Below are 27,992 nucleotides of genomic sequence, written 5' to 3'. Positions count from 1 at the left end.
CATCCCTGGAATAAACCCCAGTTGGTCACGGCATATAATTTTTTTATATATGCTTAATTCTCTTTGCTACCATTTTGTTAATAATTTTTACATTTATATTCACTATAGGTATTGGTTTGTAGTTTTATGTTTGTTCTATCTTTGTCTAGATTTAGTATCAGGTTAATACTGGCTTCATAGAATAAGCAGGGAAACATTCCCTCATCTTCTATTTTCTAGAAAAGTTTATGTAAATCGGTGCTCATTCTTCTCTATAGAATCCTCCAGTGAAATCTTCTGGGCATAGAGAATTCTTTTGGGGGAGGTTTTAATTATAAATTCAATTTACTAATTGTTACAGGGAAATTAAAATTATCTACTTCATACTGGGTGTGCTGTGGTCCATTACAGCTAAGGTGTCAAATTTTTGTGTATAGAATTGGTAGCTATAAACACTTATTATCTCTTTGTTGTTTGCTGGGTTTATAGTGATACCACTGTTTCATTCCTAATATTGGCAATTTCTTTCTTCTCTCTCTCTGTTTTTTTTTTTGGCAACTTTACTAAAAGCTTGTCAATTTTATCAACCTTTTTAGAGAGCTAGCTTTTTGCTTTATTAATTTTATGTGTTGTTTTGGATTTTTTATTCATTGATTTCTACTGTTATCTTTACTATTTCCTTTCTTCTGCTCACTTTGGGTTTGTTTGGTCTTCCTTTTCTAGTTTCTTGAAAGAGCTTAAAGGCTTTTCCTCAATTGATTTGAGCACTGTTCTTTTAGCACTATAAATGTATCACTCAGGACAGCTTAGCTGTATGCCACACATGTAATATTTTGTATTTTTATTTGATTTTGGCTCAATGTACATTTTATTCCATTTAAAACTCCTTCTTTGACTCCTGGGTTATTTATAAGTATGCTGCTTTGTTTCTAAGTGTTTGGAGATTTGCCCTTTATCTTTCTGTTATTAATTTCTTATTTCCTTCCAGTATAGTCAGAAAATATACTCTGCATGATTTCAGTTCTATTCAATTTGGTGAAGTTTGTTTTGTGGCTCAGGATACGTTGAATCTTGGTTTATTTTCTGTGGGTGCTTGAAAGGAACATGTATTCTGCTTTTATAGGGTGAAGTGCTTTGTAAGTGTTCATTGGGTCCTGTTGAGTTCTTCTAAACTCTTGCTGGCTTCCTGCCTATTTGTCATATCAGTTATTGACAAAATGGTGTTTAAGTATCTGACTATAATCACAGACTTATTTTGTCTCCTTTCAGCTCTATCGGTTTTTATTTTTTATATTTTCATCTCTGTTGTTTGGTGCATACCCATTTAGAATTTCTCTGTCTTTATGGTGGATTGATCCTTTCATGATTATACAATTCCCTCTCTTTACCTGGTAATTTTCTCTGCTCAACAGTCTAATATTTTTATTAATTCACACAGCACAGAATTTCAGAAGCCACAGCAATCCCTAAACTTTGTACTTCTTTCTACTAAACAGACCATGGAAACAGAGGCTCTCTCCTCTTCCCATGGATTACTCCTCTTAGACCCTCCCTATTTTCTCCACAACAGGGTGTTTTGGGAAAACCTAGGGACCCCGTATAGTGGAGATAATTTACTATTTGTGAATCAGATAGCATGTTTATTCATAAGTGTCTATAATAGTTGTTTGTATGACAGCTGTAGTGTCTTAAATATTAAGATTGAGGTCTTGATAAAACACACATTGACCTGCCCCTAAATAATCAATATTAAGTTTAGATTATTGCAAATTATTTCCAGAACCTACTGCTTTTCTAAAAATCCCAATATCCTACTTGATACCTTTCAGTAACTCAAGAGAAAAAAATTCCTGTAGAGGTCATGAAGAAAACACAAAATCAGCAGTATATTCTAAATGGTAAACACATTCTAAAATAATGATGATGATGGCCTGATTTCCTTGGCATAAACTTCTGTACCATGACTGAATTCAGTACACCAATGTGCAATCATTGAACATGTGGTTGGAATGGGTGCACACAGTTAGGCTCTCACATGCAGGCAAGTCCACCACACAGCAGTGCATCATGGGAATGAAGAAAGACCCACACAAGGTGATAAGGAATGGCAAGATATTGGCAAAATGGGGAGACACACTCTATCCAAAAGCATTCAAATGGCCTATGGATCTCCAATTTGTGACTCTAGGAAAGAAATATGATCTAAATTCTGTAGGCTGATATTCAAAATTCTTGACTTTCTGACTCCTTTCTACCATTCTAGTTTGTTTCTAAGTCTCTCACTCTTAATCTCTATCATCCAGCCACACTGAATGGCTGTGGTTCCCTGTACTTATATCCATTATTCTTCAAGAATTCTTTCCTCTACCAGAAGGTTCTTTCTCATTTTATCTTTTTGAAAATTTCTCTTCCTTCTTTAAATCTGTCTATCCCCTTTGCATTCTGTGTTCCCATAGAATCATTTGCAGGGCTATATATCAACATGTATCATATTATGTTGTGAGTTCATTTACATGAGCTCCTTTTCCACAAGACTGAGAGTTCCTGCCTTGACCCATGTGGCTCAGTTGGTTGGAGCATCGTCCCATACACCCAGCAGTTGTGAGTTTGATTCCCAGTCAGGGTACATACCTAGGTTATGGGTTCAGTTCCTAGTTGGGTCACATATGGAAGGCAACCAATCAATGTTTCTCACATCAATGCCTCTCTCTCTAAAATCAATAAACATATCCTTGGGTGAGAGTTGAAAAAAAAACTGAAAACTCCTTGAAGATAGAAATCTTGTCTTATTTGCCTCTGTATTTTTGTTGGTTAGGGAGGAGTCTGCCTAATGGAAGGAGCTCAGTAAATACTTAAATAAATATATGAATGAGTGAATGTGAAGAAATAATAACAATAATAAAAACCAACTCTTATGTGGCACATACAATGTGGCAAAAATTGTTGTATTTTACATATATAAGAGATTTAATGTTAAAGTAAATAACCCTCTTTTTATCCCCATTTTATAAATGATAAAACTGAGGCCTGGAGTATGTGAGATATTTATATGACCAAAGTCACATAGATAGTAAGTGATGGAACTATGCATACTGCATCAGATTTTTTCCACATCTTGGCTCTTTCTAACTCCTCGCTAATTGGTAGCAGTCTTGGGAAAACAAACACTTCCAAGTACATTTGTGACTGCAGTAACTAAATACCCTCACTGTCCTATAATTCAGGTCACTCAGGGACCATTAGCTATCTACATGAAGTGGCTGCCATGGGGAATTAATAGAGAAAAGCAATGTGTTTAATTAAGTGGTTGTCGAGAACACCCACCCAGTATAAATGGATTCTGGCAATGAAGGTGCTTTTCTTGCTGCCAGAGTCCTGCCATTGGTCATTAACATCTTGATAGATTTGAGTCACTTTTCAGCTCGAGTGCTTTCACCCAAGGACAGAGGAAGTCTCTTTGGGCTTGGAGCTCCGTGGAGGTCCAGAGACTTGGAGGCAGAACTCGATGGATGGACCCTGCTCATGTCAGTGCAAGGCTTCAAACAGTAGATGACTCTATCAGAATTAAATTCAAGTCAAGTCCTTGATAGGTTCTGAGACCTGCCTTGTGCCAGACACTGTTCTAAGCAGTGGGAGGCAGGCACAGATGAGCTGAGAAAAGCGAATCAGAAACAGACCTTCCTCACAATATGCCCCTGAACTTTACTATGAAGTATAACATAAGCATAAAGAAGGGAGAGAAAATTTTTCTGGCTGAATTATTGAAAGGCTTTATAGACATAACATTCCTGAAGGACAGGAAAGATCTGGATGAACAAAAAGAAAGGGAAGGCATATAAAATAGAGCAAACTGGGTGAGTGTAATAATGAGGCCAAGAAATTGTGTCAAGAATGTTTGGAGATAAGCAGGAAGTTCAATTGTTAGTCTGTGACATGCAGGGTCTTAAGGATGAAGCAAAAAAAGTATGCAGGCAGTAAGAACACACTGAAGCCCTCAGACCATAGCATGAGCGTGATCTGGACAAGTACTTCCCAAATTTTAGTGCATGTAGGAATTAACTGGGGATTCTGTGAAAATGAAGATTCAGGTTCAGTATGACTGGCATGGGTCCTGAGGGTCAGTATTGCTAACAAGTTCCTAGGTGGTGCTGATTCCAAAACCACACTATGATATGTAAATGGAAGCACACAAAAATAATGGAATTGGGTAGGAGATAAGCTTTAGAATGTTAACTTAGTTTTCATAGTATGTTTATTATTTATGGTTAAAAGGATGAGAAATCCCTGATTTCCAAGTCTTTTTTAATTTTTTAATTATAAGTAGCAATATATTTCATTACAATAATTATTCAGCATGCTGTATAACAGAATTAGACTGGGACAACATAAAGTGTGATTGGCTTTACCCATTAGTGACACCTACCATTCCCTATAGGAATTTGACTTTTAAGTTAATTCTGGGAAAAGACTGAAGAAAGTCAAATGAACAGCAAAAGGCAGAGCATGATCTGGAGAAGAAAAGAGGAAAAGTTCTCTGAACCTGCCCAGTGAATTTCTGACCCTCCTCCCTGCAAACAACAAACAATCAACAAGAAACCAGACACAGGTGCAAAGGTCATTTAACCACTTCAAGCTATGGTGATCACTGTTTGGGGGATGAACAATCACAAAAAGCAGCAAGAACAGTGCTAGGAGAAGACAGAGAGGCTGGGTGGGAGGTCTCGTGACCCTGCTGTGACCCAGACGAAGTGATTGCCCTTAGATAGGTCATTTCATCTCTAGGTTTCTTCATCCATAAAACGAAGCCAATGGTCCCTGCTTGCTTTTTCCTGTGGGTCTGCTTGAGGATCAAATGCAAGAGCATGTGTAAAAGTAATAGCATGCAGTGCTGCTTTGGAGATCAGTGTACTCCAAAGAGGCACCCAGTGTCTGGAAAATAGTTCCCAATCACTTGTTCCTCAGCATCCCTTTGTCTCCCAAGATGCCTTTCTTTTTATTTAAATGTCTAGGCTAGAACATTCTTCCAGGGAATCTTCCTAAATTAGGAAGAGGTGCTCTGCATACTGCCAAATACCCCACCAAGCCGAAGAAACAGAATTCTCAGTTTATCCAACATGTTTCTGTCAGAGGAATACACACAATTTAATAAAAGGCACACGTGGAATCTTTGCAAAATAGCTAAAGGATTATTTTAACAAAAGTCAGGCCAGCATAAGGCATCAGAACCCTACCTCTGCTACTTCAGAGCTGGTTACTCTTCTGGGCCTTGATTTCCTCACGTGTAAATCATAGGTAACATGTCCTACCTCAGACGATCACTGTGAAGATTGACTTAAATGAAGAAAAGCACTTTTAAACTGTGAAGTCCTGTAAAAATATTATTATTTTATCTAAAATAAATGGGGAATGCCTTACATATTTTATCTCTCTTTCTAATAATGTAGTTTTATTCTGCCCCACTTATAAACATTTCTTACTTTGTGCTTCAATTTTAAAAGAATAATATAAACTCTTACATGTATGTAGTCATTGACAACTGGGGAAGTAATTGCTCAATAATAGGTGAATGATTATGCCACTTTTACAAAAACTACATGATAACCAGGAATAATGCAAGGGAATACCTGAGAGAAGTGCCATTTAGAGATTATCACATTTATGTGTATTATACTGATATGATGGCAAATGCATGGAAAGCACTTACCACAATTTTGTACTTGGTACAATTTAAGTGTTCAATAAATGTTATCTATTATAACAATATTTGGCAAAAATGCATGGGGAAAAACTGCAATGGTATGTGCCAAAAATTAACAGTAGTAGTGCTTTTTTCAAGAACAGCGAATTTTAGTAACCTGAAGAACATATTTAAATAAATTCACTAATTAAAAAGAAAAAGACAAAACCTACTCGAATTCACCCAGGCTGCACTAATAGTAAGTAGCAGAGCAAGGATTCAAATCCAAGTCTTCTGATTTCAAATTCAAGATTCTTTCTATGACACCAGGCTGCCTTGTTGACTTCACTTTTATTCTCCTGTCTGTATGTTTGATGTAGACAGTTAATTCAAATTCATGTATTTATTATACCAGAGTCCTCAGATAGAAACCTACATGCATTTCAGGGAAGGTAGACAATGAAACATGTAAATATTTTCTACAACAAAGAGCTAGAGTTACTTGATCCCAGTCACTAGAGGCTAATATTCTTGTTTATGGATAAGAGGAATAAGCACAACAACTCCCATCACCACTTCACACTAACGTGCATGGAGGGAAGATCCCATCTCCTCCTGCCTCCTTAACCACCACAGACAAAAGCATCTTAAGCACTAAGGAGCCACTTCATTGCCATCATACAATACTTTTTGAGACTCCATAGAGTGTCAAGATGTTCTCTGTGGTTCTGATTTAATGGATCACTCCTAAAAGGGTACACACAATTTCTTTAAAAAGTCCTTTCCCAGAAGGGCCAGGAAAGACAGTGAGAAGAGGAGGCAAAATTGAGATAAACACAATCTTGTTTGTACAGCTATTGAGACAAGTAAAGCTCCTGGATGAGCTAGGATGCAGCCTCAGAATTCTCAGTTTATCCAGTTTCCAGCTAGGTCCCAGATAGCTGACACCAGTAAGCTTACTCTAAAGAGATTCCAGTTAGGAACTGTTCTGATTGTCTGGACTTATTTCCAGTTAGAAATCTGGAATCTCTTTCAGTAAGCTTACCTGGGACCTAACTGGAGTTGACGGTTGCATCTTTCTGTTTTCTCTTTTGGCCTCTCCGTGCATCCTCTCCAGGCCCTCTGCCCATGTGCCTTTAAGTCATTTTTCTAATTTTACTGAATAATACATTTGTATCAATTTACACTATCACAAAGTAGCTCAACTAAACTAATTCAGGTGACATTCCTTGCAAAAAAAAATGCCTTAGTGACTTAATGTTATTTAAGCTTCTAGAGGAGGCATGAGTATAAGAAACATGCGTATAAGGATTCCTTCCCTTTTGGAAAAACTAGCTATAAAGATAGCATCTGGGCCCATATGTAAAACACTCTATCCCACATCTCTTTGTGGACACTCTAATGGACACCACAGACACATTTTTGCCGAAACTCTACTCAACAAGTTCTATAAAAAGTGAATGACAAGATTGTTGGGAGGAAAAAGTGAAATAGTGTGCATCGAGTTCCTTTTACAATGTTTGACATATGGTAGTTTCTCAATAAAGTAGAGTTATACCTGGAATGGTGTCCCAGTCAACCCATTAGATCCCCAGGCCTAAGCCCAAGAGTTATCCTGGACTCCTTCCTCATAGAGAATTAAACCCAAAAATCTTCCAAGCCCAGTTATGTCAGCTACCAATATATTACCTCTCAGTTCTAAATGCACCCTTTCATTTGCCCTGGCCAGATAGCTCAGCTGGTTAGAGTGTTGTCTCAAAATGCCAAGGTTGTGGGCTTTGATCCCCAGTCCAGGCACATACAAGAATTAACCAATGGATGGATAAATAAGTGGAACAACAAATCAATGTTTCTCTCTCTTTTTTCCTCTCTCTCTACAATCAGTCAATAAATGAATGCACCTGTTAGTATGTGCACTATGATAAACAACAGAATTCTTTTAAGCATGTCTCTTTTAAAGTGTGCACTATATTATGATTTTTCAATACAGAATGCTAGACAGATAGAGCAGAGAGAAGTCCAGACAATCAGAACAATAAAGCAATCTCTGATCTCTGGTATTTGCTGATTTTCATAGTGTAATCACTGCCACCAAGGTTAATTCCAAGCTGCCAACATGGCATCACTGAATTTGCAGTTGGGAAAGAGACGTGCAGTAGCACAGTCATATAGTATTTCCACCACACAAATGTTCTAGGCATAAATAACCCCAAGAATGTACAGAGCAGCAAAATGAAGTAAAATAATCAGAAAGTGAGGCATTTTGTAGTGTATTACCTTTGTTTTAAACTTATTTATTTGGTTAGAAATTTTATATAATTTAATTTTAATAATGAACAACTGACTCTCCAAATCTTTGAAGTTGTACTGTTCACCTCTCATGAGCCAGTGCGAACCGGCACAGGCAGGCTGAGGGGTCAGACCCACTTCTCTCCGTGAACAGGAATCAAACTGAGCTCTTCTACTGGAGCCTTTGGTGACCATGTTTCCAAAACAGAGAACTCACTGAACCAATTAAACATCTGGAATGGAGTTCTAATTTCATTTTCCATTTAATAGTATAGATTCTTTAGCAGAAAAGAGATGCTTCTTTTCCTTAGTATATGAATATTTTATTTATTGTAAAGATGGTGGTATTCCCAATATTTTTCTGGTAGGTAAAGAAAAGGTCATGCAGACACACATTTCAGGGAAGAACAAAGACGTAACTGCCTTCACAGTTTCATTTGCAATGAAAGCCCTTGTAGATAATATAAGATTTGGGGGTAAATGAAACAGTTATTACAGTAACAGGGACTAAGTTTTAGCCTTGCTTTTTTTTTTAATCCTAAATGGACATGTGGCCTGTCTTCTCTATCCTACATGATTTTCCTGTTCATGTTATTGTACACAACAAAAAATTCAAACAGTGTATATTGACCTCATTCATTCTGTTTCCTAGTTTTTCTTTCCATTTTACCCAGAATGGGATGGGCAGAAATCTTACGTGGTTGAACAGAGAGTGTTTATAAGAGACAGAGATTGGAACCAGAGAGTTCAGTTAGGAGGCTAATGCAGTAGTCCTTGAGATCAATGATGAGGGCCAGCCCTAAGGTGGTCAGAGTGATGGCTGAGTGAAGTAACTAGCCTGGGAAACAGTTGTGGGCATCAAACCTGGTCATACATCACCCATGGGGCACTGTGAAACCTTACTTTCTAACTGGATATGTCAATCACCTTACATAACAACCAGAAGAAATTCTCCCAAAGGTCCATCTCCTCCTATTCTGTTGTAGTTGTGTCAAGGAAAATGCTAGATTTCACTTTCCTTCACTGAGTCATAACTACTCACACTGTCAAGAGCCAGTAGCCTTGAATTTTCTCTCCAGAAGTCTTGGCTATGTGATCTTTCAAGTCTTCCATGGCAGTCTCAATGGCCCCCGGCTGAATGGGAAAAAGAAAATACCTGGTTTAGAGAGGACTGAGTCTTCCTGGTACTTGTGATTAGTTATTATATTTCTATGGCTTCTCCAACAGCTGAACAGAAAAGGTAGTTCTTACATTTGCCTATTTGTTCTAGACATTACCTGCTCCAGAGCTTAGCCTTGAACTCCGGTATTTACTAAACTGTTCCCCTTGGGTGAGACAAAAGCAATCCAAGTCCTATCTTCCATAATCTTACTCACACTTTCTCAGAGAAAGGAGGACAGCCATTTTCAGAAGACAAGTTTTTCTGAACAAACATGTTTATCAGACAGTTCAAAGCATTTAGTAATCTATACATTTTTATTGTTTTTCAATTATAGTTGTCCCAATTTTCCCACCGTTGTTCTCCCCTGTACCACCCACCCCCAACTCCCTCAGTCAATCCCCACTATCGTCCATGTCCATGCGTCCTTTATACATGTTTCTTGATTAGACCCTTCCTCTTCCTTCCTCCATTTTCCCCCTCCTCCATCCCCTTTGGTAATTGCCAATTTGTTTCTTATTTCCATTTCTCTAGTTCTATTTAGCTCATTTGTTTGTTTTGTTCATTAGGTTCCACTTATAGGTGAGATTATGTGGTATTTGTCTTTCACTGTTTGGCTTATTTCACTTAGCATAATGCTTTGCAGTTCCAACCATGCTATCTTGAAGGGTGGGAGTTCTTTCTTTCTTTCTGCTGTGTAGTATTCCATTGTGTAAATATACCATAGTTTTTTGATCCATTCATTTACTGATTGGGCATTTAGGCTGTTTCCAGCATTTGGATATTGTAAATAATGATGATTTGAACATTGAGGAACAATCTACACATTTTTAAAATCAAGCCTCTCTCTCTTCCAAAAGCACACAGCAATAAAGCACAAAAAAAGAAAACTTCTTCCAATATTCTGACCATAATTTTAGCTGTCTCTATGAATAAACCTTTTTGTCTCCTTACCTCACTTTCTTCACCTTTCTCAAAGTAGGTGTTCCTACTTATGGGCCTACCTCTAGCTTAAAATTTGATTAATCCTTGTCCTAATAAGAAATGTGTAGATCCTCCAGCTCAATGGTTTTTTAAACATCAGTCTACATCAGAATTACCAAAAGTGGGTTTTAAAACACAGATGTGTGAGCCCTGTCCCAGAGTCTGGTTCAGTGGGTTGAAAATGTGCTTGAGAATTGGCATTTCTTTCAGATTCCCAGGTGATATTGTTGGTGTGGGATCCTACTGTGAGGACCACTGATCTCTAGACAGTTATCCTCAACCTTGATTGCACATCAGAATCACCAGGGAAGTTTTTTAAAAATCCTAATGCCCAAACTATGTGCCAGGCCAATTATATCAGATACTCAGTGTATGGGACTCACACATCAGCACATCAGTATTTTTAAAGCATCCCAGATGACTCTAATTAATGTGGCCAAGGTTGAGAACAATTTGGGTTTATTTAGTCTAAACCATTTTTTATAGTTGTAGAAACAGGGACCATTTGTGGAGAAGTTGCTTGTCAAGTTAACTCAGCTGGGAAGTAACAGAAACAAGAAACTCAGACCTTCAATTTCCAGACCTACAATGCACTGCTAGTCTCATTCCCAAGTCTGGGCTAGTAACAAGTGACTTACAAATTTTCATATATTTTCCATATAATAAAGTTTTAATGCCAAACTCCTTATTTTCTCTATATATTAATATTCCTAATACTCCCAGCCTGAGTTCCTCTCTCACAAAAGAAAACAGGAACACTAGCCTGGCTAAGACCCATCCAAATACCTTTTCTTCACAGTGGTGGGATGGTGGGAGGATTTGGGTTTGCTTATCTTTTTGGTCTATAATAAAAGGCTTTGAAGAATTTTGGCCACAGAATCCACTGGTTAAGAAAAAATTATATAAGCATCTATATAATAAAAATAGAAACACAATGGAGTGTCTCAAATAAGCAGGGGTAAAGGTATATAGCTTAACTCACTTGGCTCCCTCAGGCCTCCAGTTCACTGCGCACAGCCCAAACTAACCAGGAAACAGATTAAACAGAGCTGAGGGACCTAGGTTCTTTATCCAGATCTACTGTGAATGAATTCTGTGACTCAGACATTTCATTGGCCTCTGTTTCCTCATCTAAGTGGTAGGACAAATCAAAGCTTTCTGAGCCAAGCTGATGACCAAAACCTCCTTAACATCTTTAAGAATATATGATCATAGCCCTTATACTGAGAGGTTCTATCACTTTAATAAGTTTCCTGTTGAGTTGGATGGTCAAACAGTGGACTAAATGATTTCTGACTCTCTTGCCATCCCCTGCTGCTAAAGGGTCGACAGAAAGATAACATGGGACCCCATGCCTACCAAAACCTGTATGTCATGAAATCAGTAAATTATGGGACATTAACCACATATTCCTTGAGCTCCTACTCACAGAAGAGGTTGAACATCCCTGGAGTCCAGTGACCCTACTAGAAGAACTGGACTAACATGGAGGGAAATATACTATAATCCCATGACAATTCTGTCACACAACTTCAGCTTCCCATCATGCAGCCTGACTCTACCAGGATCACTTGTCAAATTCTCTAAAAAACAATACTTTCTGTGACGACTCATCATGTGGATGCTTCCTAGCTCTCTCTATATTCATATAATTTATGCTGCAGCTAATATAATTTGATGGAAAAAATACAAATGGAGTGGAATAATGAAATAATCCTAAAACAATAAGTATTTTGTTTGAACACTTTTATGCCAAGCATTTTGCCAAAAATATTTGAAAATGAATATAATAATGTAAAACTTTTCAAAACCTTACTTGTCTTTATGGAAAGCAATTGGTAAAATCTATCAAAATAATCTTGCCTTTGATTTACACATTTCACCTCTGTGAAGTTATACTATAGATATTCTTGCATACATGCACAATGAGCTGTATAAAGTATTCTTTGCAGTCTTGTTTGTAGATAGCAAAAATCTGGAAACAACCCAAGCACCTATCAATAGGGCACTAGTTACATGTATCATGGGGTATATCTACACAATTAAAAAGGTAGAATATATTTATTTTTTTAAAGATTTTATTTATATATTTTTAGAGAGGGAAGGGAGGGAGAAAGAGAGAGAGAGAGAAACATCAATGTGCGGTTGCTGGGGGCCATGGCCTGCAACCCAGGCATGTGCCCTGACTGGGAATCAAACCTTCGATGCTTTGGTTCACAGTCCATGCTCAATCCACTGAGCTACACCAGCCAGGAAAAAAGGTAGAATGTATTTAAAGATGAGGAAACTTGCAATAACATGTAAAGATTTCAAAATATTAAGTAAAAGAAAAAAAATGCTCAGAAGAGACAGTAAATATGCCAACTTTCATGTAAAAAGGAAAAGAATAGATAAGAATACATATCTGTGTTTTCTTGTATATGCCTAACGTAACTCTAAAAGGATATATAGAAATGTTAGCAATGGTTCCCTAAGGAGGGGGAGGAATTTGATGGGTAAAAATAAAGTATGCCTTTATCAAATGGTTTGGAAGTCCCTGGAGTCCTGTAAAAGTCCTCACTATCTATGATGTTATTGGTGCTATAATAAATTAACATCATACACTTAGTATTGGAAATGAAATAAAAATGTGTGAACAAGTTGACTTGTGCTGAGGATAAGGTATCAATCTCAGCCTTTCTGCATGCTGTGAGACCCATGTTAAATCATTTTTTCATTCTAGATATCCATTTAATCATTTGTTAGGTGGATAAGGTAACATTAGTTGTAACAGAACTGTTGGGAGATGTCAACAGTTCTGAATAATAAAAGACTTTATTATCACTCTTACTGATAATATAAATAGAAGATAAATAGTTGTACCAGGATTTGGGATCAAATGGTTACTGCAATGGAAAAATTAGCTCTGAGACTCCTTATAACCTAATAGAAAACAATGACAAAATAATATGTACTCATCATGTGATAAAAGAAAGCTTATCAAGGTAATAAATATATAACATATAGTTCCAGTTCTAAATTTTAACAAAAAAAAACATTGGGGGAATCCTTATTTTTAAGTCACTATATAGCAAAATGGGCCACATTTTCTCTAATAATCTAGCACTGAATATCTTCAGTGAAAACAAATCTACTGAGAGAATTTCAAAGACATATATCTTTGTTTCCTTGCTTTTCTTTGAACTAGACTAGCCCTGGGGCCAGTTGTCATACAAACAACACTCATGTCTACTGCTCATTTTTCCCCATGTACTGGATGCCTTAACTAAATAGTAAGAGGAGAGGAGAGGAAGAAATGCTCCTAAGGACTCGGATACAAGATCTGTCCTGTGGCTGTCATCATGTCACCATGCTCAGATAAGATTGTTTTGCAGTAAATACATAAGGTGAGAAAACCAGCTCTGCAATGTATGTGATTTGTAAAGTACAATCAATGTGTCTTTCCCTGAAAATGAAGGAAATGCATCTTATCTTATTATTGTTCATTGTCTTCCCTTAGGAAGAAACAGCATCTTTATTATAATCTTCAAGGGATTTTAGTGAAAGGAGGAAAGTTGAGAAACCTTTTGCCCAGTGAGACATATAATTTCTAGACCAGAAAGAAGCTCACACAGACAATAACAATACAATTAATATATTTAGTTGTTCGGAATGCAAAAGCAAGGCATAGGGAACCCTATAGTAAGAGAAGAGGGGAAGGGAGGGAGTATGAAAGCCAAATTAGAGTCATGAAAGCAACGACATCTTGCTGCACAATGGGAAGACTCCAACCTGCTTATTAAAGTCTCCTTGCTCACAATAGAACACAGGCTATAAAAAGGCCATAGGGAACCATTAATCAAATATTAAAAGATCAAATAGTTTTAGTCCCAGTAGTTTATATGTAATTTACATTCTCAAGTATAAATTTAGAGATAATTCCCCATCCCTAATCTCTTTCAACTTTCTGATAAGGTATCTGCAAATATAGAGTCCTTCAGGGAGTTTAAAAATATCTTTCACCATGCAGATCATGTATTGTTTCTCTCATAAGAAGTTGCCTTTGAATGTGTCTCCAAAATAAAGTGATTATCGTAATATACCTTGAGTTATTAGCCTTGAGGGGTACTTTTGTTCAGAGAAGGCACTATGCCTTTTTTAGATAGAGCTAAGCAATTAATAGCAGATGAACTACAACAGAAGGAAAAGGTTACCCAAGCAGACTGAGAGCAGGTGATTCAGACCTTCATTATTGTGACCTCCCATTCATTGTCCAAGGTGAGAGGTAGTGGAGGGGTGGTGGAAAGTGTCAAGAGTCCAGTCTCAGCATAGCCCCTAAGTTTTTGGTTGACAGTAAGCAAGTCACATCTCATTCGTGTGTTTCAGGAGTTGGATTAGATATCTCAGAGGTCTATTCTGACATAGCAAAAATGTTGTTAAATTATATCAAGAGGGCAGGGTTTCAGTAAATAAGTAGTAGGTGGAAGCCTGAGGGAAGGAAGCAACATCTTGGAGTGATGCAGAAAAGGACACATAAGGTTTAAGAGGCCACATTGACTCCTTTTAGAATCTGGTATTCAGAAGTGTGATCTAATGCATGAGGTTATGATGCTAAAAATGTCTTTTGTCTGTCCAGAATTAATTTATACCTCCATATTAGTCACATCACACATATCCAGCTTGTAAGTCACATAATTGATTCCCCTTCTTGTTACAGCATTGGGTATCTACCTCTGGCATCAGAGACACTGAGTGCCCTTCTGCAACAACCAACACATAACTTCCCCTTTCAGGTTAAAAGATATAAACAGGAAACAATCTAAATACCCAGTAAATGTTAAATTAATAGTAGTATATCTCTATGGTAGTGGTATATTATGGATTTGCTAAATATGATGTTATGGAAGTACTACAGTAATTGGCATAGGAAGTAATATTTGGCATGTGATCCTATTTTTACACACATTAAACAGGTAAGAAAAAAATAATAAGGATATATACCAAAATGTATAACTATACATTAACATATTTGGTTTACTGTGAGCAGGGGGATTATGGTGACTTTTATTTTGCTAATCCAATTTTCCAATTTTTTCAATAAGCCACCTATTGTGGAATGATTTTAAACATTTTAATAAAATAAAATGCTTAACCAGGAATTCCTCTACTAAATTAATGACCGTTCTTCTGAATTTACAACACATACGTTTTAAATTCTTATACTGTAATAAATTGATTTCTTCTTAATTGCTGCATGGGATCATAGAGCTATCAATTGGCATTCAGGAAACTGGCTCTAAACCTAGCTTTGCCATTTACTAGCATCTTGGGCAATTCTGTGCTCCTTAACTGTTAAGACACTGGGTAAGTACAACCACTCTCTGGGCTTTAGCTGCCTCTGAAGCTGAGAGTATTGGCTAGCTCCTTGGTGCTCAAAGTGTAGTCCTTGGACAGAGAGCAACAGTACTGCCAGATGCTTTATATAAATGGAGAATCTAAGACCTCACTCAATGCCTACTGAATCAGAACCAGCATTTTAAAAAGATCTTCACGTGATTGATTTGTTTGCACAGTAAAGATTAAGCAGCACTGGGCTAAATCATCTGTAGATCTTATTTCACCTCTAAGAATGATAATTAATGATGAATCTATCATAGATCTGAATCATTTAGAACCTTGGTCTTATTTACTTATCCTTTGAGAAAACAAATTAGTTTTCTTTACTCAAACTTTTTTACTGCCACAGATTCTATACATCTACATTCATATCTTACTCTGGAGGCCATGGTAAGGTCATGGTCAACTTAATATCATTCATTGTGTATGTCCAATTATAGAAGTATAAATGTCAAATCAACAAAAGGAGAGAGAAGGCATTTATAATAGCTATGAGATGCCACTTATGAAATGTTAATAGATGTGGCATGCTTTGTACTAAGAACTCTTACAAAGTTAGCTTATTAAAAACTTCATATAAAACTTGTATTTTATCTACACTTTGAGGATGGGGGAAGATTTATATATGCACATATGTATGTTCTCCCCATTTTCTCAACTCCCACCACATCAGCAGATTTGTCATTTACAAGGTAGTAAAACTAGGTCATTCATTTATTTATTTAAAAATATATTTCTCAATACAAGTTTCAGTTGAGCCAATAGTTGTATTTTCATTATCTGCACTTCATATTCTGTCCCTCGGTCTGAAAGAAAATAAATGCTCAGTACCTTTGAAACATAGTCCTCAGCACATCTAAGAAGTCCTCACATCTACTTTAGATTCATCAATAAGATTAGAAGGTTTTTCTTCTCAGGCTCTTGAAAACTTAGGGTTATCTTCTATACACCTGATGGAGATGTTCGTAGCATGGATCAGAATCAGTCATTGAAAACCCTTATAAAGGGGTCATAAACTCAACTATACATTATGGCAGGGAAAACACTGCACTGATAGACAGGAGATACTGAGCCTAGCTAGCTCTTTGAAAGGTGGAAGTGAAACATCAGTCATTTCCCTTACTGAAGATTGGTACAGGCCACCAGGCACTGGGGCAGCTCATATTCACAGCTGCTGATCTCCTGGTTCCCTTGACAGCATGGAGCAGCTCCTGGACCTATAGCTTCTTTTTGTTAGTCAGATCTCCTCCCTCAGATTCTCCTTCCCCTGGGCTGGGGCAGTGGAAAAAGGCACCAGCTTCTCTTGAAAGTAATTCACATCTTTAAGTTTAGACTTGGGAGATAGATAGGTTCCAATCTGTCTCTATTCCGTATTACCTATTCCAACTTCACAACTGACAGTTGGTTGACCTATAGCAACTTTAGGCCATCACAAGATGCTGAGACAGCATCTTTGTGTAGATTTCTCAGACAGTTCTTGTAAATGCACTGGTTTCCAAAGATAAACCCCTTCTTCTATAACACTCATGGTTCTTTCTCTCATCAAACCCAGGCTGTCACATCATCAATATCAAAGATAAATGAAATATAGGGGATGCTTTGATTTTCTTCACAGCTATATCTTACAACTTAACTTGCCATATTTAATCAAGTCCACAAACTTTAGAAAACAAATGTTATGCTCTACATACACAAAAACACTCACACAAATACATAATATAGCACCTACCAAAGAACCTTGCAAGTAAGAGTCATCAAATATAGGTGATACAAGTATATATAATCTTCAACATGCCTACATGCACACCATACACATTGAGTTGCTTCAGTTAAAACTTTATCTTAACTAAAGATATATTTTAAAAGCTACCAAATCAAGCCCTGGCTAGCGTAGCTCAGTGGATTGAGCGTGGGCTGGGAACCAAAGTGTCTCAGGTTCAATTCCCAGCCAGGGTACATTCCTGAGTTGCAGGCCATAACCCCCAGCAACCGCACATTGATGTTTCTCTCCCTCTCCCTCTCCCTCCCTCCCTCCCTCCCCTCTCTAAAAATAAATAAAATCTTAAAAACAAAAAGCTACCAAATCAGGATGCATTAGAGCTTTGTAAATAATCCCAGAATCTTGGCCAAAATTTACTTATGAAATTGAGTTAAAAAATTTTTTTCAACTATGAAAGGCCTCATGTACACTTGAAAAAAAGATGGTCTCTTTTTCCACAACACAAAATCCCTGATTTTGACCTCAGTTGTTGTAGCCAATAAACTAACCATTACTGTGTTGACAAGAATAATGAAGTATTGGAAAAGGAGTATGAAGGAGAGTCCAAGACAGAGGCAGGTACTAGAAACCAGTGAAGTACTCTCTACTGATTCAAATGCTAGAAGTTTAAAATATCATTTTCTTCATCTAGATATACAACCCCATCCTCATTACCTACCCATCCATTTACTTTCCCAGCTCCAATGCATAGGAAAGACAGCTCAGTTCCACACTGCAGCTACAGGTTTGAGACATACAATTCCTGTTCCCACACAGTAATACCAGCACCCCAGTGTAGACCCTTGAGGTTCATTCAGCACATTCTCAACAAGCCTTTCCACTCCACCACCCCTGTTTACAAAATATAACAAATACCCACTCTGGGCTCACAGCTTTCTATTCCAGCTGCTCTGTTTCTCTCTCCATAAAACATTAATTCACTGAAGTCAGGTTTAGCATAAACACAGGACTAAGGAGGGAAAGACCCATGGAGAATAGAGGACCTGCTTCTCCTTGGTTCTGTCTGGTGATCAAAAATACACTCTCTTAACTTCTCTGAAATTCAGATCATTCACTTGTAAAAGATACCTACTTCAGTTACTGTCACTATTACATGAGATAAGAAATGTGAAAACACTTGGTAAAACATATGCTATATAGAAACATTAGGATAAAATCTTATGTAGCATATAAGAGCACCAATGATTTTACCCGTGTAACGAAGTACTTTCGTGAGATATAAGGCCGATGATAAGGATTAGGGTAGAGTGTTGATTTGGTCACACTTGGTTGCCTTGACATCTGCTTTGGCACTGGGTCCTTGCCTGGGTCTCCCTCCTCCATGGAGAGTCGCTCAGTCTCTAAGGGTTGGTCATCTCCCTCTTGCTTCAGAGACACAGGCTGGAATCCTTCATAACTCCCAATCGTTGACATTTCTTTAGCCTAAAACAAGGGAAGAAAAAATCTTGTCAATTAAAAAAAAAAGGCACCTGGCTCTTGCAAAATAGGTACATGAGCAAATGATGTTTCTGAAACTGACACCCACCCCACACACATTAAGTAAACATAGGCATTGATGGATACAGTTCCATAACTCAGACTTCACAATCCTGGAGGGCTATTCTCTGGACAAAGAAAAGGAGGCTGTAAGACTTCCGTTTTTCATCTTTAATTCCCCAGGATAGGAAGGTGAACAAGGGAAGAGCTGTGTGAAATAATTGTCAGACAACTTTGTTCAAGATTTCATAGCATTTTTGCCTGAAAACCCAACAGCCTGAAAGCTTATTTGTGTTAAAAGCAATGATAATGCACCTTCTTGTGTGCTTCTCGGGGAGTAATAAGGCACAAAGGTGCTTAAAACTAAGCACTTTTTTTCAGCTGAAACATCACAATTCTAAAAATGTATCCTAAGGAAATAATTTAGACAAATGCTCAAAGACATAAATATAGAAGGTTGTTCATCACAATATCTATCATCTAATAACAGAAAAAATATACAACTTTAGGTCTAATAGCAAAATATTATTTACAATAGCAACATTATGTGCACACACAACACTGTATCTAATACTGAAAAAAAATTATAGTGAGACTAAGTACTATTGGTAGGGAATAAGATACATCATACCATGCAGTAAAATACAATGTAGTCATTGAAAATGTAAGCATATACTTTTGTGATGGAAAGATGCCCAAAATATATTGTTAATGAGAAAAGTAAGACATAAAATATTATGAATAATGATATTCAAATAAGTAAAATAATTCAGAGAGCAAGAAAGAGAGAGAGAACTAAAAAAAGAAAGAAACTAAGAAAGAGAGAATACTTGGGTACACACACATGTATGATATAAGGGAGGTTAGAAAGTCTAAAAAAATAAAATGAAATATTAACAATGATTATCTCTCGATGATAGGGTTATGAATAATTTTTATTTTCTGTTTTGATAAGTCTTTAGTGTTTAAAATGATAATACAGGGATGGGCAAAACTAGGTTTACAATTGTTTGTATGGGAAAAGACAAATAAATAATACAGTAATTAAAAATAATAGAAGAACTAACTATAAAACTACTTTTGCCCATCCCTGTATAGGACCTAAAGTAAATAAAAACACAATAAATTTATCTTTGTTTTGTAAATACAAAGCAACACAAAACAAAACAAAAGGCACCTGCTAGCCTAGTAAACGTGTGCCTAAATCAGGTCTCCATTTTCCCCTTGAGGCCACATAGTCATCCCTATAGTAAGCACACCACTACTAATGCCACATGGAAGGAGAGTCTCATACCAGCTTCACCACACAACTGGGAGTGTCATCCTGTTCTCAGGGGTGCCTCGGTATTCTTAATCAGATAAATGTGATTTCCTTGGTTCTTGTGAAATACCAGAAAAATGAGGAACAGCCCTTATTCCCAACAAGTTTACATTCTTGAAATTGGAATTAATTAGAGTATTCCAGAAAGATGAAAATAGTATGACCATATAATTTGTTGCCTAAACCCAGACACTTTTGAGGATAAAAAGAATGCTATTAATAATTATGCCAGTATGGCCCTGGCTGGTGTGGCTCAGTGGATTAAATGCTGGCCTGCAGACCAAAGGGTTACTGGTTTGATTCCCAGTTGGGGCACATACCTGGTCTGCGCCATGTCCCCAGTAGGGGTGTGCAAAAGGCAACCGTACATTGATATTTCTCTCACTCTCTCCCTCCCTTTCCCTCTCTCTAAAAATAAATAAATATTTTTAAAAGAATATGTACAACATCTAAAAAGACAATTATGCCATTATTATGGGAGAACACTGAGATTATCTCAGACAATTGTGGATATAGTCATCCTGAGGGGTTTGAAGGTAGGAGAAAACACAGCTAAAACTCATGAGTGAAAAACTCTCTGCAGGTAACATCAGAGGTTATCTCCTCTGATACACCCAGCCAGCACTGGAGGATAATTTCATCTCCATGTCTCTGGGAGCACAGGGTTGGATAATTTCAGAAACACTTGGATAATTATGGCAGCACCTAGACTACCACCCAGGGCTCCCAAACGTTTTAAGCCTAGCTTGCCCACCATGATGTATGCTATTTTACAACAGGAGGATGTTTGCTGGATTTTTGGGTAATTTTATTTATGTTAGTTGTACAAAAGACAGACATTGGGTAGAACAGGCTTTTGAGATATACAAAGCACACACAAAGTAGAAAAAAAATGTATTCATGTGTATGTGTGTGGGTGTGTGAGAGAGAGAATGAGAGAGAAGAGGAAGAAGGGGAAGAAAAGGAGGTGGGGAGGAAGAGATGGAGAGGAAGAGGAATAAGGAAAAGGAGAAGGAAAATAAACTGAGAGAGAAATTAGTGAGACATGGCCTCCCTGGCAGCTACTCGATGTATTTGTGCAGGTCTGCCACCTCTGCACGAATGGGTGTTGGAAGGAAGTGCATTTCTAGAGTTCCCTATAACCTGTGAAGGAAGGTTTGTGCCTTTGGGGAAGGAAAGCCTGCTTCTGTATTTGCTGCACTCTGTGAACACAGGCCTAACAACAGACATCTGCGAAAGACTCCTGTGCCTGGAAAACAGAGGGAGGATTTAATTAGCACCACTTCCTTTCCCTCGGGCTGTCTTCGCTGGAAACAGTTGAAGGGGAGCAGAGCACTTTGAGACTGAGCTGTCTGAGATCCAGGAAAGGAGGAAATTCAGCTCCAGTTAAATTCTTACAGTCATGGCTAGTGGGAAAGTTGAACCTGGTCCCTTCAATCCAAAATGATTCCAGCTCTATTCCAGTCATGGGGACATCTTTTCAAGGCCATGTAACTGCGTCAACAACCTCCCCCATAGCAGGGGAGCAACATGGGCCTGAGCAGCCCACTCCATTCCTCATCACCACCTGCCCAGACAATGTTTATTCCCAATTCCATAAAACGTGCCCTTCTATTGCTGTGCAAATAGACTACATACATTCAAATACTAAAAACATATCAATGGCAAAAACCACACTTTTTCACTGAATTTTCTCATTCCAGAGAATTTGTATAATGAAAATTTTCCTAAAGAAAGAAAAGACTATAATATTGTGGGTGGTAATGAAAAATTGGAAACCAACTAAACTCCTAACAGCCGAGAAATTACTAAATCTATCCAACTGATATTGTGCAGATGCTTAAAATAATGTGGGCAGGTGCTGCAGCATGGGGGTAAAGATGTGTCTTCTTGGATGAAAAAAAAGGCTCCTCTGGTAATGATGATTTGAATAATTTTTACAGTGGTAAACACTAGAAGGGAAATGTTGAGATTTATTGAGGTAGTTGGACTGTAAGTGAATGTTTGCTTTTAAAAAAATTAAAATATATTTGTGCTGCTTTTGTAATAAAAAATAAAATGTATGAATAAATGTGTTAGGTCAGAAACTCAGAAGCTTCCTGAGTGAAATCTGAGAACGGCCCTACATGGAGGTCAAAGAGAGATCGAAAAAGGGGCAGACCACTCTAGATTGGTAGGTGATGGGGTTTACCAGCAAGGGAACTTATATAGGAGGCTTGTCTTGTGAGGCTACAAAATGAGTAGATTTCTCCACCCACCTGCTGGAATCTTAACAGTTCGTATAAACTGTTAAGAGGCCTGGACTGGGTTCAGGCACATCCACCATCCAGATGTCCTCGATAACACATTGCTCTCTCAAAGTCTCGTCCTTGAAAACAGCTCCCACTGTGGGAACAGTGGGCAGAATGTCATTCCAAAGACTGAGAAGGGGGTGAGGGGCCTCTATTTGCCCAGGTCACATCTTCTCAATGACCTTCTTCAAAAAAGTCCCAAATAAATACCTAAGGAAGTGCTACACTTCCTTTGATCAGACAAGAATTCTATATTCCTCAGCTGCCAACAAATTCAGAGCTAAATTCAATATCATATTGCAGTAAATAACTTACTTCTGGACCCTGACCTAATTATACCTCCTCCCTTTATGCATGCTTTCATATTTCTCTCCGTGACTTTTTTCCAGCAATACTTAAGAAGCATATAGGGCATAAACTATAGCTAGACAATTAATGTCTAGTTCAACTTGGTTCATTTTGCACATTTTATAACACTGAGGTGAAGGACTTGCCCAAGTTCACACAACTAAATAGAATTGAAAATGAAACCAGACTCAAACTCTAGTTCGCTGTTTCTTATTGTAAAATTTAGAAGAAAAGCAGATATGTAGTCATCAAGCTCATGCATTGGTAAACTGAAGACACCTTTGCCAAATGTCGGCTCCACTCAGGTGTTTGCTTTGCTCTGGGATTGAGGCTCATCCCTGCCTCAACAGCCTTTTGCTCTGTGCCACAGGCTGAAGCTTTTTCCTTCACCTGGGACCAGAACACTTACCAATGTGGCACAGTGGAGGGCAGAGTCTGAGGTCCAAAAGCATTTAGGAGCTTGGAAAATGTTTTAATTTATTTTAAAATCAGAAGAGAAAAATTTAAATCTTAGGGTTGAAAAAATTTTTTAATTTTTTCTCATATCAGAAAAAAAGGGAAATTTCTGGGGCACCCAATATCTACTAAATCTTTCCTGAAAACAAATAAAATAAAATATTGAGCCATTTAAAGTTCTAGAAATGTGCCCTGGTTGGTGTGGTTCAGAGGACTGAGCACTGACCTGTGAACCACAGGGTCACTGGTTTGATTCCTAGCCAGGGTATATGCCTGGGCCTTGGGGCAGGTCCCCAGTAAGGAGTGCACGAGAAGCAACCACAAAATGATGCTTCTCTCTCTCTCTCTCTCCTTATCTTCTCCTCTGCCTAAAAATAAAATAAAATCTTTAAAAGTAAAGTTATATAAATAGACATTTTGGTATTGATATTATTATGGTGAAAAGGTGGACAAAGGCGAAAGAGTCTGGGTACATGGGAGTCATAAAGTAGCCCTGACTTGAATCCAGAGTATAATTCACATCCCCTGCTTAATATTCCATTGTGGGGTTTTATCTGAGACCATTAGAGCTAAAGATTTCCCCTACTCCGAGACTTTGCAATTTCTATTTTGGAGAATTCTGTTCCACTCTGTACTAGATGTCTGTGCTGTAGACAAGCTGTGCAATCTTAAGATAATGATTTTTGCTTTCTCAAAATCAAAGACAGACTCAGTATAATTGACCTCAAATAAATATTTGTCCCCCAGGGTAGAGGATAAATAACTACCCTGAGATCTTCTAAGCAGGTTGAAAGGAGTAGCTGCCCACACTAAGTGGCCACAATTCCAGCCAGAGGCAAAGAAAGGGGGAGCTTGGGGATGTTTTCTCACCTCACAAGAGTTTATAATAAACAGCTTGGACACAAAAAGTATCGCAGTTTCAATCAAGGAAATAGGACTGACATTATACAGAGATACTGGTGAAACTCGGGCTGTTTCATAATAAGCCTCTTCTCTAGGGCCCTGCTGTTCTCCATTTCTTCAGCACTACTTCCTCCTTTTTCCATCTAGTTTTAATAAGTCCTTGGATTCTCTCTCTCTCTCCCTCTCCCTCTCTCTGTCTCTCCCTCTCCCTCTCCCTCTCCCTCTCCCTCTCTCTCTGGCAACCTTGCATAGTCAGGTCTCCTTTGCTTTCTTTACTAGCCCAGTGTGTCTCCTGATGTCTCCCCAAGTCTCCATGAGGTTTGTTTGTCCTCTGCAATCCTCTCATAGGTATGCATGATTTTCACAAAGCTTTTGGTATATTAACAACTACTTCGGGGTCCTCTTGCTACCTCTCTGGCTCCTTGGGAAGACAGAATTCCCAGTTAGAAAGCATTCATGTATTCTAACCTCCACATTTTGTAAATGAGGGGACTGAGACTGAGATGGGTTATGTGTCTCCTTTGAACTTTCAGTTTGGTCACATAAAATTTAATTAAAGACAATAAAGAATGAAGTTATGGCCACCACAGGATTAAATATATTATCTCCAGAGAAATACTTGTGGGTAGACTGAGAGCTTGGGAAAGTCTATGGCTTGTTAACAAGAATTGCTACACTCTTGCAGGTGGGGTAGCGCTGGGCGGAGGAGGGAGTGTGGGAGTTAGTTCCTGTGCATTGTGTTATATTCAAATATTTCAACTGGGTTTTTCTGATGATGTCATCTCTATCCATTTGAAGGGGTTAACATTCTCCAAGCATATCCCCAAAATAAAAATCCACTTTTAATTTTGACATTTTGTGAAAGTAATTTATGTGAATTTATGTGTGCAGCCTTCCTGAGTATCTGTGCAAACAGTTATGGGATGTGCAGTGGAAAGACAACAATACTCTAACACCTCAAAACTCTCCGACAAGCCCTCCTTTGTGCCAGTTGAGATAAGAAAATTGGCAAACAATTCATCACAATTTCACATTTTGTACGTTAGTGATAACAAGCCGGCAGGGCTGCTCTGTGTCCAGGGGAAAGTGAAATTGATGGAGGGCCTCTTCCCTCCCAGCTTCTCCCCTCTCAGCAGGGCCCTCTGTTCTGATGTTAGTGCTTCAATGCAGCAAGGAGCGGGGTGAGACTATAGGGCCAGGATAAATAAATGTGGATCCCCACTCCTGCACTTAGTGGATCACCCTGGGCAAGGGGCTTCCCTCCTCTGCACTGCAGGCCCCTCATCTACAAAATGAAGGGCCAGGCTTTATGGTTTGCAAATTATACTCCGAGAAATGACTAACTCATTTTAATCAATAGAGACCCATTTATCTGTTTCTGGACATCTTCTGAAGCTTCCATGGAGGGTAGGGGTGAAATATATTGATATTTAAAAGCTGTTGAACTAAATTATTCCAAAGTCTTCTTCCAACTCAATCATTCCATTAGATTTGATTAATTTTTCTTCAGTGCCCAGAGTATTCTAGATCTAAGCCTGCAGAGGTTGCTCATATTGTGTTTCCTCATCTCCTCTTCATTATGTGACTCCTACTGACCCAATGGTTCCCTTGTGATTCAAAGGCTGTGGTGTCAGAGGAAGAGAATTGTGATGGTAGTCACAAATCTGAACATCCATTGTGAAGATTCTGCGGTGTTTGGCTTCTGACTTTTTGCTAACAGAATGAAAATCCACCTTGATCAGAGCTACTAGGCACATCAATAACAGTGTGCTGAGCACCTCACCCAGGTGAGGCCAGGGCCAGAGACATGCTAGAGCCCCAAACTATACCTACATGGAAGAAGGGAATAAATTAGAGGTTAGCTGAGATCCTCACACATGATGTTACTTTTTAGAATCATTTTCCTAAAAATATATATGAAAAAAAGAATGAATAGAGACAAGAATATTGACTAGAGAATCTTGTGAGACTACAGGTCCCTGGTAACTCCCTGAGATTAAATCTCTTACCCAATTCCATGAACATTTCTACTGCTCACCCTGTCAGGGTTATAAGAGCCTTTGAGTCCATGACTCCTGTAGCTTTGTCATGCTGGTCTATAATCAGCATTTGCTTTCCTGTCTTTGCTCTGGGCCACAAGCAACTCTGGATCAGATACTGTGCCACACTCATGTTTATAGCCAGTACTTGGCATGGGCATGGCACAGACTAGGCACTCAGGACAAGTTCTCAAACAAACAAAGGGATGCCCTGCTCCTCTCTCTGTCAAGTCTGAGATCTGAAGGGCAAGGTTCATGTCTGATCCTTTGTTGTTTGCACATTACCTCATATCTCAGACATGAGTGCTCAGTAATGCTTACGGACTGAGTAATGAAGCTCTGTGTGAGGCTTGAATGGAAACATCTTCTGTACGCACACACACACTTACACTCACACCGAAACACACACAACTGTTGAAGTGCATAGTCTTGTAAAGGCAATGGAAGCGAGGCGATAATTGCAGACCTACATGATAGAGACATGGTAGGAGAGAACACGCAGAAAACACAGTGGAAACAGAAGATGAGAGTAACAGGGTAGAGTGGGCGTTGAGAGTGTGGAGATGAAGAGGTATGGAGAAAGGCACCTCAAATCGGAGTGCATGTTAGAGGATGGGTAAGGACATTCCAGGTGAAGGTGTGAGACATGAAGAGGAGGGTGTGTTCTGAAGCTGAAGGTAATGTGGTGTGTGTCACTGAGATGTCTCCTGCCCACCTCGAACCCCCATCCCTTCAAGAGCTGGTATCAGTTGCTTAAACCTCTGCTCTGTAAGAGGGAGAAAGTGAAATCCTCCTCACACCTCTGCTGCATTCCTTTTTGTCTTCTGTCACCCTCCATCCCTGCTGGGACAGTTCCTTCACAGTCAGTCCAAACACAGAGGCTGGGCTCACACCATATGGATCCTAATTGCCTCAAGACTATCATAAGATCAACAGCTTCTTTAATGTTTCAGAGATATCATGCAGAGGTGAGTCACACTGTGTGCAGTCCAACTTTGCACCACCCTTTTCTCTCTCTTTTCCAGGGTAATAAATTCTTTTTTATGTCTTTGTTTAGTATTTGAAATAATATCAATTTCATCCACATATCCAAGTCTCTCAGGTTCTGTCCTTCAACATCCAAAATAAGTGTAGTCTCCCCCAAGATAATTCCTGGAGGTAGCTATTAATATAACCTTGTATCAGGATGGTTGAGTCAGGAGAGAGCTGGCTGGAGATGTATCTAAAAAGTACAACAGAAGAAAGCCAACCTGTAAGGCCGGCATCAGTGTGGTGAGTCATCACAGGCAGCAACACAAGTGTCCTACTTGCAATTGGCAGGGAACAGACAAAAAAGTGGTGGCATTTGGGGGAGGAGATGAATTAAGATTAAATCGCCAACCTCCCCACTGCCCTCCAAGGGGGGAGAGGGAGAGGGAGAGAGAGAGAGAAAGGGGAAGGGAAGGGAAGGGAAGGGAAGGGAAGGGAAGGGAAGGGAAGGGAAGGGAAGGGAAGGGAAGGGAAGGGAAATGGAAGGAACTGTGTCCAGGATAAAGATGTTAGTCCTGATGAAGTACTTTCAGGGTCTGTGAGCACTCATATATTTTCTCCATGAACAAGTGAAAAGGAAAGGAGCAGAAAAATCAAAGAACCAACCCAAGCCAACAATGCTGACTGCAGCTGTTACCATTCTTCTGTCTCCAAAGTAAACTGGATCCCTGGGTTTGAATCTGTTGAGTCAGAGACTAGGTGGTGACAATACTGAGACATTAGAACAAGCCTCTTTCCCAGGTATGGAGACAGCCCAGGTGAGTGTGTGGATTCTGTCCAGCAGGGATTACTGCCTACCTACCGAGCATTAGTCCTGGTGCCAAGTAGGAGCACCAGCACACATTCCACAACCAGATGTTCCTGCCCAGGAGCTTTGTTTCAGGA

General features: G+C 38.7%; 1 protein-coding gene across 2 annotated transcripts in view; it reads right to left on the bottom strand.

The window, feature by feature from the left end:
• TPRG1 (tumor protein p63 regulated 1) overlaps positions 1–27,992 on the bottom strand; it is a 138,419-nt gene that overhangs the window by 89,956 nt on the left and 20,471 nt on the right. For both annotated transcript variants that reach the window (XM_036017839.1, XM_028505057.2), the window contains 2 exons: positions 18,436–18,666; positions 8,988–9,079 (listed from right to left, as the gene is read on the bottom strand). In XM_036017839.1, coding sequence (XP_035873732.1) covers positions 8,988–9,079; positions 18,436–18,657 — 314 coding nt within the window. In that variant the 5' untranslated portion in view covers positions 18,658–18,666. The remainder of the gene's footprint in view (positions 1–8,987; positions 9,080–18,435; positions 18,667–27,992) is intronic.

Source organism: Phyllostomus discolor, chromosome 2, assembly GCF_004126475.2.
Source record: "Phyllostomus discolor isolate MPI-MPIP mPhyDis1 chromosome 2, mPhyDis1.pri.v3, whole genome shotgun sequence".
Lineage (NCBI taxonomy): Eukaryota > Metazoa > Chordata > Mammalia > Chiroptera > Phyllostomidae > Phyllostomus > Phyllostomus discolor.
The sequence above is the reverse complement of the archived record's forward strand: the minus strand, read 5'-3'. Positions and strand labels throughout refer to the sequence as shown.